Source organism: Phyllopteryx taeniolatus, chromosome 11 (genome assembly GCF_024500385.1).
Source record: "Phyllopteryx taeniolatus isolate TA_2022b chromosome 11, UOR_Ptae_1.2, whole genome shotgun sequence".
NCBI classification, from domain to species: domain Eukaryota; kingdom Metazoa; phylum Chordata; class Actinopteri; order Syngnathiformes; family Syngnathidae; genus Phyllopteryx; species Phyllopteryx taeniolatus.
Window position 1 is genome coordinate 17568995 of NC_084512.1, and position 9642 is coordinate 17578636.

At 41.5% G+C, this 9642-nt stretch overlaps 1 protein-coding gene across 1 annotated transcript; it reads right to left on the bottom strand.

Annotated features, from left to right (window-relative positions):
* Positions 1 to 391: 391 nt before the first annotated feature.
* On the bottom strand, positions 392 to 9514 carry polh (polymerase (DNA directed), eta). Its single transcript, XM_061789639.1, has 10 exons — positions 9248 to 9514; positions 8202 to 8336; positions 7896 to 8131; positions 6108 to 6271; positions 4803 to 4906; positions 4609 to 4728; positions 4415 to 4538; positions 4210 to 4275; positions 3360 to 3532; positions 392 to 2254 (listed from the first exon to the last, which is right to left on the bottom strand). Exons 1-10 carry the CDS (start codon positions 9382 to 9384, stop codon positions 1234 to 1236), a joined length of 2280 nt encoding a protein of 759 aa, XP_061645623.1. The 5' UTR covers positions 9385 to 9514; the 3' UTR covers positions 392 to 1233.
* Between the last annotated feature and the right edge of the window lie 128 nt (positions 9515 to 9642).

Sequence of the window (9642 nt, forward strand, 5' to 3'; positions counted from 1 at the left end):
TGTTCTTGCCATCCATATTCATGGTTGACTGACGACTGACGCGCTAAGCTTTGCGCCGCTGTAGACACACAACTCATAAGGGGCAAGTTGTATCCTGAACCTATGTTCATATATATGGTACATCTTATTTCTGGGACACAGGGTTGGGAAACCTCCCACCAGGGCCTAACTTTATGATAAAAATCAAATGCCACAGTCAAACAATATATTTTATTTATTACAAGCATGTGTGGGTTACATTTTGGGGACTTTTTATAAAGTTCCTCTGAGGTTTTATTAAGGTCTGCACAAACAGTGCAAAGGCGTACTTAATTTATTTTTTCTTTGCTATGTATATAAAAAAACAATGTGTAAAATAAAATAAGTATAAAATCATTTAGAACAGGTTCAGTTGGGGTCCAATATTGCTTTTTATTCTTTAAGAACAAATCACATTGACAAACAATTAAGTTATTCATAATACATCCATTTTCTGTAACCCAGTCCTCATTAGAGTTGCGAGTGAGCTGGAGCCTATCGCAGCTGACTTTGAATAGGTGAGCTGCTCGCCAGCCAATGACAGGCCACAAATAAACAACCATTCACACCTATGAGCACTTTAAGAATCTTCAATTATAGTTATTACAGAGTACCTTAACTTGAGTTTAATTTATTCCGTGACAAAACTTGATTAAATCTACAAGCATTATCATCACATCAATTAAAATTAACAGAAATGGCATTAATCCATTACAGCCAATAAAGAAAAATAGTACTTACTGTATTGTATAAAAAAAAAAGAGAGAATGTTAAATGTTCTTTTAGAAACTAATGACTGTACATAGTGTAGTATTCATGTTGAAAGTGTGCTTTCAAGGGGCGTGGCCTAGTGACTGACGTCAGGAGCTGGGCTGACCAGAACTGGCAATTGTTCTCATTTAGTATTTCTGTAATTGACTGTTTTTTCCTTCCGATAAACGGCTGAAAGCGCATCGGTGACTGTGGCTGTCCTTGCCCACATGTGAGGCCATAACAACAGTACTTGAATTGCTCCATTTCGAGTGGCGTATCTGAAGTTCTCCCGTAACTTAAATTCTGGCTTGCAACAGCAAGTTAAAAAAAATAAAAATAAATACAAAAAAATAAGTCATAATAATCAATAAAGGAACGGCTCGAAACTCCAAAAACTCTCAAGGCATTACTGTATTCATGAAATTTAAGAAGGCACATGCAAAGATTAATGACATGCAAAGATTAATATCTTTGGAAAAAAGAATCCAGAGTACGCGCACTTCCTCCTCCTCCTTGCGTGCGATGTCTTTTGGGATGGGGTCCTCCTGACACTCTGCTTTTAGTTTTGACCTGAGAGGATAGCGCTGGTCCTGCAGGAGGTTCCCTTCTGACGAAGGAGGACGAATAAGAAGGGGAAAAGGATTTGTGCAGGTCCAAGGCAAAATGATGGTCGTTGTGTTCGGGCATCTCCCAGGCCGGCACGTTCTGGCCGCAGCGGTGACACTTGAGCACGTCTTCCGCGTTGTCCACACTGGAGGTGGGCAGCGAGGTGGGTAAACCATCAGCGCGCTTTTCATCATCGTGGCTTGGATTCAAACCTGTTTCTGCGTTTTTCTTGTGGAAGAACGAGGCGATGCTTGCGCGAGGGTCTACCAAAGCGCCTTTGGAAGGACTCGGAGAAGAGACGGAACATGATGGAGTCGACTGGGATTGTGTTTGCTGCCTGTGAAAGAAGGACTGAATGGTGGCGGGCGTTTTGCGTGCGGCGTGGCTGGCGGAGAGAAAGCTTTGAGTAGAAGGCACATCTGCGCTCAGGTTGTGTTCGGGCATCTCCCAGGCCGGCACGTTCTGGCCGCAGCGGTGACACTTGAGCTTGTCTTCCGCGTTGTCCACACTGGAGGTGGGCAGCGAGGTGGGTAAACCATCAGCTCGCTTTTCATCATCGTGGCTTGGATTCAAACCTGTTTCTGCGTTTTTCTTGTGGAAGAACGAGACGATGCTTGCACGAGGGTCTACCAAAGCACCTTTAGGAGGACTCGGAGAAGAGACGGAACACGATGGAGTCGACTGGGATTGTGTTTGCTGCCTGTGAAAGAAGGACTGAATGGTGGCGGGCGTTTTGAGTGCGGCGTGACTGGCGGAGAGAAAGCTTTGAGTGGAAGGCACGTCTGCGCTCAGGAAGCCTGCGATGCCCCCCGCTGAGGCTGAAGGGGCGTCAAAGAATTTGCTGGCAGAGAGGTGCAGCAACGTGAGCGGTGGAGTCCTGCGTGACAGGCAAAAATTGTCAACATTTACTGCCAAGCCTAAAAGAACACTTGAACTTTATTTTGTGTTAATCAGAGGCCAAATTTGAAATGATTTATCATGGTCTGTTTTTTTACATTATAAAATCCCGGCCTTTAAACAGGGGTGTGTATAATTTTTATATCCATTGTAGCTGTAAAGTCAACATTTTTACAAGCACAGTATAAACAGGACGAGTAGTCACTATTTGCCTCAGAGAACTTCCTGCGTCATGAAGTGCTTTAATGCAGACTCTTTTTATTTGAGTGATTTCTCTGCGTTTTACCATTTCGAACAGGAATAAATAGATTAATAATAATGATAACAAGTTCATCTTTTTATAACTAAATTTGAAAAAAATATTCATAAACTACATTATAAATTAGAACATAATTTTGCTGTATTGTATTAGTAATAATAATAAAAATAAGTATAACACCTAAAGTAATTACTAACTGGATAAATAGAATGCAGTACTTCTAACTAAATCCAAGTAATTACGAATTTTGAAAAAAATATCCTGTACTTTCCATATAAACCCATCTACAAGCATTTGAATGACTAGGAAAAAAATTACAAAGTATAGAAAAAATTGGCTTCAAAATCATGAAAAATCAAGCATTTATCTCAGCTCTCAAACGCTGTGGGCGTGTCTGCTCAATGCACTGAAACCACACCCCTCTCAACAGTTAACTGTCAATCAAACACCACTACTATGACCTGGAAAAATGGATGCTACTTTGTTGAGCATCTTCATGTTTGAGCTGCGAAAACATATCCACTTAAAGCCTCTGGTGACTGGAATATATATATATATATATATACACACACACACACACAACGAGGCGCTCTAACAGTCAAGGGTTTATCCCAAATCTCTAACAATTACCTACCAGAATGTATGGTGAGGAAAAAGCTAAAGCAGTAGACCTGAAGGTAGGCTCACTATCTGGCAAGCAGGAGGTCATGCTTGCAGAACTAAATGGTCTTTATAAAGTGTTAATGACCATAGAAATAACCAACTGAACGGTAAAATCAGTAATATTGAGACTTCACACGTGCGTGTGTGGTCACATTGAACCTACCACGCCACCTGCTGGTTTCCCGTCACGTTGAGGCTCTTGATAATGGCGAAGCTGTCGGCCGACAACTTGGAGGCGTCGTAGCGCACGAGAGCGCAACAGCGGGAGAAACTGCTCGGCCGCTTGTCACCCAGTTGTCGGACGCCGACCGTTAACTGCTTTGCCACTCGACCGTTCTGGAAGAAAAAAATATTCTATTGCTAACGTCGCGAGGGCAAGTTACAGGAAATGTTACAGTAATATACCTTTTTTTTCTCAAGGGAAAAAAAATGCATGTATCATTAGGTGACTAGCGTTATATATCTTCCTTAAAGTGTTATAATACCGCAAACTAGATGCTATTTGTTTGACCATCTATTCCCGTTATATGTTAGCATTAAGCAAGCGTAAAACTAGAAACGCAATACTTGAGGCAAAGTTATGTGGTCATTTTAAATACACGTCATTTTCTTTATTTTATGATTAGTTCAACCGTAAACTTACTGGGAGTACTATTAACAGCTTGATGCCTTTTTTTTTTTTTTTTGCTCACTGTGCTCAATTGCAGCTTGTTGTGAAGTGAGTTGAGTTTTAGCTAAAAAAAAAAAAAAAAAGTCAGAATGGCAGCTCATTTCTAAAATTAAATAAGTAAAATAACAATTTTAAAAACATGTCTCACTCGTATCTCAAGGCACCACTGTATATATAAAATATATATTTTGTAATATTTTTAATTTAAATCATCAGTACTCATTTGTGGACAAAATATATATGATTAATACACGTGGAAAAAAGGTACCCCCCTAATAACTGCTTGGTACTCTACTAGCCACAAAATGAGGAAGTAGGGTCGTTCCAAAGCCTTTTTCTTTACCACTTCTCTGTCCTTGGTCAGCCTCTCCTCCAGCTCCAAAGCCAGCTGATGAAGCCAGTACTTGACCTTTGCAGAAGAATTTAACATAAACAGAAATAAACAGCCACAACATTAGGTACACTTGCATCATAAGAAAAAGATCCAGCTGTATTAAATAGAAGAATACACCACAGTAGCACCGATAATGTTAGATGCGTGTGAGTACCTGCTCTTTTGTAGCCAGTGATGTTTTCCCAGGGAAGTTCTTACTGCAGCCAATTGATTTTGGCAACTGCCTGGGTTTCACTGCTTCCAAGTCAATGCCCCGACACAAATCATACAGCCACTGACTGAAAAACACAGACTTGATCCAATAAAATAAAGATGGGCTCAGAGAAGGTTGTGGTTTATCAGCCTTACCCGGTCTTCTCTCCAAAGTGGTGCCCCAGTTGAGCCTGAGAGAAGCGAGTCAGCTCCCCCATGTGCTCCACATGAAGCGCTTCAGTGACCGAGACCCCCAGTTTTCCTCCCAGGTTGCGTCTGTGCAAATGAAAGTGAGCTGGATTGATAAGTGAAAGGGTCTTATTTGGCGGTGCCTTCACTGAAACGCTCACATCTTGCTAATGGGCAGCGTGTTGAAAAGTTCAGTCACAGAGTCCAGCGGCAAAACGGTCTGTCGATTTGGTTTGTTCAAACCGCACGCCAGTTTAGCCAGCACCTGGAAGAAACGCACAGGAATTTCATAGGACTTTCAATACAAATACTGCACTACTATACTGAACAAAAATATAAACACAACACTTTTATTTTTGCTCCCATTTTTCATGAGATGGTCTCAAAGATCAAATTTTTTTTCTACATACACAAAAGGCCATTTCCCTCAAATATTGTTCACAAATCTGTCTAAATCTGTGTTAGTGAGCATTTCTCCTTTGTCGAGACAATCCATCCCATCTCACAGGTGTGGTATATCAAGATGCTGATGAGACAGCATGATTATTGCACAGGTGTGCAATAAAAAGCCACTCTGAAATGTGCAGTTTTGCTTTATTTTGGGGGTCTGGGGGTCAGAAACCAGTCAGTATCTGGTGTGACCACCATTTGCAGTGCAACACATCTCCTTCGCAGAGAGTTGATCAGGTTGTTGATTGTGGCCTGTGGAATGTTGGTCCAATCCTCTTCAATGGCTGTGCGAAGTTGCTGGATATTGGCAAGAACTGGAACACGCTGTCGTATACGCTGATCCAGAGCATCCCAAACATGCTCAATGGGTGACATGTCCGGGCAGAATGCTGGCCATGCAAGAACTGGGATGTGTTCAGTTTCCAGGAATTGTGTACAGATCCTTGCAACATGGGCCGTGCATTATCATGCTGCAACATGAGGTGATGGTCGTGGATGAATGGCACAACAATGGCCCTCAGGATCTCGTCATGGTATCTCTGTGCATTCAAAATGCCATCAATAAAATGCACCTGTGTTTGTGGCCCATAACATACGCCTGCCCATACCATAATCCCACCGCCACCATGGGCCACTCGATCCACAACGTTGACATCAGCAAACCGCTCACCCACACGTCGCCACACATGCTGGATGTGGAGGTCCTGGGCTGTTGTTGTTACACGTGGTCTGCAGTTGTGAGGCCGGTTGGATGTACTGCCAAATTGTCTGAAACGCCTTTGGAGACGGCTTATGGTAGAGAAATGAACATTCAATTCATGGGCAACAGCTCTGGTGGACATTCCTGCAGTCAGCATGCCAATTGCACGCTCCCTTAGAACTTGCGACATCTGTGGCATTGTTTATTGTTACGAAATTTAAAATTCAAGTTTGTTTTTTTTATACGGTTCGATTTTTTTTCTCTCCAGACTGTGAGAGCATTTGTTTTTAAGAAATACAGTGAGCATTTGTCCTACTTTGTTGTGTGAGATCCCAGCTGAACACTGGAAGCTTGTGTGCTGCTCCACGGCCGCCCTCATTTCCTCCACAATGAGGGCCCCCACGGTGAGCTGAAGCGCGGCAGAATTGTCCATCGGCATGGACGCCAGCCACTGCTGGACACCTGTGGACCTCATCTTCTCTGTGGGACATACAGTACACTGAACTTTTAACATGTATGGATTTTGTCCATCCGACCATTGTGGGTGAGCTGGAGCCTATCCCAGATGACTTGGGTCAAGAGGCCTTGACTATGAAGCAGTGTAACCCAGGGGTAGACCCTGGATTGGTCACCAGCCAATCGCAAGGCACATTCACTGATTTAATGGCGAGCAATCAACCGATTTTTGTTATGCAACAGAGACAAGGTCAGAAGCTAAAGATGCTATTCTACATATTACTAGCCAGTCATATCAACAAAGCTATATTATTTCAATGTCAAAGTATAATACAGTACAGGGAGTTGAATTTGTTCCATGACCTCGCTCATAACTCAAAATTCTTGTATTTTATATCATCTTGCTCCATTGAAATGAACGCAAATGCAACTATTCCGTTCCAGCCCCACATTGTGCTTCTTCTAAAGTTTGTGCCTTGGGAAAGTTTTGCATCGTGTTATCAATAAGCTAGCAAACTTTCTTCAGGTAAAGTTATGTTGTGTTGTGATTTGGAAAATGTATGTTTCATATATATCAAATATTAGTTTTATATAACCTTTACATGTTTTATTGTTCCATAGCTCTTAGTGTGTCCTTGATTGTTTTGACTACTGTACTCTTCCTTTTCTAATACTCAGCATGCAACCATTCCTTTAAAGATAAGTTTGAGTGCAGCTGGACAAAGTTAATTGTGTGAGAATGTTGTAGGAATGGGAGGCCTGTATTTCTTTTTTTTCTTTTCTTCTGTCTTTCTCGCCTTTGTATAACAAAGCTGATTTTTTTGCTTGCGCTTCAGTAAGGGGTAACAACTCGTGACAACTTCTACCTTTTCCTCTCTTTGCTAAGATTTATTTCTGTCTTGTAATAAAACTCACAAAGACAAGATTGTTTCCTTGTTTCCTCTTATTCTGTCAGAAAAAGACTTGCTAAAACAGTTGTTTTAATTACATAATGCGTAATTCTCTTTGTTTGATGTTTAGTTTGACAATAAATGTCCACCAGGAGTGGCAATAAACAGCTTGAAGCTTCTTTTTAAGGAATTGTTCACTATCTACCAAACTGCTACTTGTTTCCACCATCTAGCCGTCATATCTCAAATGTTTGCTTACAAGTCAAAGCAAAAAAATCTTCCAAGCAATCATAAGTTGGGTCATTCATAAGTCAAGGTACTATGCTTCCTCATACCGGAGACATCATGCCCTAATTATTTGTATATATATATATATATATTTACACTAAACCATTAACTGCTGAAGCCCTATGAACTCTGTTGGTAAACAAAAACAGCAGCACCAAAGCACATCAAAAGCATTTCTGTTTCTCTGCACTTCTCCATAATAGATATTTTGTCTTTAAACTCCACTTGACATAAATTCTAATATACAGAAAGGAAATAAGATTATTCAAAAAATGCGTTCATGTCCCATGTCTTGAAGACGATTGTGTGTATTGTAGGAATTAGGCAAAGTTTTGGCAGTATAAAAATTTCATAGCGTTCTGGCTTTACAGTGATAATACTATTCATAAATGTTTATTACTGTGGTCGCAGTGCATGTTTCTATTACTTTGGTTAAATCTATAAGGGAGACAAGGTATGGCCACACCTACCTTTGTCCAGAATGGGATCCTCAGCAGCTTCTTCCTCTCCTTCAGATGAATTGTGAGGGTAACCTTGGATGCAGGTGGTTCTCAGCAGGTGAGGCTGTATTTGTTTGTCCGCCATGTCCTTCAGTCGCTGCTGAACAGCTGCGGTCAAGTCCATGTAAGCCTCGTCAATGCTGGCCCGCTCGACCACCGCAAAGCGAGACATCACTTGGATTACCTCCACGCTGGCCTCCCTGTAACTGAACACAATGGTTGATTTAAATTGTGCTTCATTGATATCATTATTACAACGACGTGGGCATTGCTCACGGGCTCAGGTCCGCCTTGCCGTGAGATTCGCGCACTCGTGCCACCTGGAGATCTGGGCACAGCTTCTTGGCGTCGTCCACCCACATGTTCTTTGTGACGCCGTGGGCCCTGGCCTCGTAGCTCACAGCTATGATCCTAACAGAGGATAGAAGGTGCGCAGAAGACAGCAGTTTACGATAATAACACATTTATTATTGCTTTTGGAACTCAGTCATCCATTTCCCACATCGCTTGTCCTCATTAGAGGAGGAGGAAAATCAGAAAAATTACACTGCTGCAGTTTTTAAATTATTACCGGCGTGCCAATGTTTGAATAGCATACAATCTATTAATCAATTTTTTCATACTTTCAAACTTTGGCCGAGAGGCTGAGTGCATCTTGGACTCGTCAGCCAGCCAATCGGTGGGCACATATAGACAACGGTTGATAATCACATTCACATCTAAGGACAAATTAGTCTTCAATGAACCTAACATGCATGTTTTGTTAAATGTGGGAGGAAGCCGCAGTATCTGGAGAACATTCAAATGGAGCTGAGATACATAAAACTGCTCGGATTTACCAAACTATTTCAACTCATTACCCAAATTACAAGTTTGGTTCCTCCTATACTTACTAAAAAATACATCCTGTATTGCCTTAATGCTGACATATAAACTGAATAACTGATTGTTTAGGGTCTTTTATTACGGCTTCTGTGAGGTTTTATTTGTTTTACAATAAAAAGTTGGGCGTGTCCCTCACAGGCAGTAGGTTCCCCACCCTTTCTGTAAAAAAACAAAAATAAAAAATTGTCACTAATAGCAGAGGAAGCCGAAATTAAATCGAAAGCCTGTAATTTTTCAAGGGTTATCCACATGGATTTCATTTAATTAATCGATTAAAAAGTGAATAATTCTATTTAATAGCTGCTTGTAGTATTGGTTGTAATTCTGAACAGTTTAACTATAAATTTAAGCATTTTAGGCAACTCTGTGCACCATTCGAGCATTGTCCCGACGACAATGGATTATTTTTTTAAAAAAAGTATCTGTTAGAAACTCACCCGCCCCCTTTCCAGGTCTTGTACTGGGCCACTACACAGGGAGTTTTCTTCAGGGCAGGATTCAGCCTTTGCTCTACTTGCACGTAGAAACAGTCCATGTCCACCAACGCCACAACTCTTTCCTTCCCGTACTCCATTAGTGGAACAACGGAGCTTTTCTGTACCGATATATCAAAAAGGTTTTTCTCTCACATTGTTTCGTCAATGAATGTTTGCTAGCTTTTGCTTTCCCGCAATTGCGTTTGTTACATAACTACGTCATCAAAGGTGGACGGAAACCTGTTATTGTTTTTTTTAATGACGCAATTGTATCAACCAATCAGCGCGAAGAATTGTATCGCCCCCCCCCCTCCACTCCCACCCCACCCCTTCACACGCACACACACGCGCACACA

What these genes read in the sequence shown, in the direction of transcription:
- polh (XM_061789639.1), bottom strand. Translation starts at nt 9,384, where the DNA reads ATGGAGTACGGGAAGGAAAGAGTTGTGGCGTTGGTGGACATGGACTGT. An exon ending in CTGGGATCTCACACAACAAA is followed by an intron (nt 4,907 to 6,107) that starts GTAGGACAAATG and finishes CGTTTCTTCCAG; the next exon opens with GTGCTGGCTAAACTGGCGTG. An exon ending in CACTTTGGAGAGAAGACCGG is followed by an intron (nt 4,539 to 4,608) that starts GTAAGGCTGATA and finishes TGTGTTTTTCAG; the next exon opens with TCAGTGGCTGTATGATTTGT.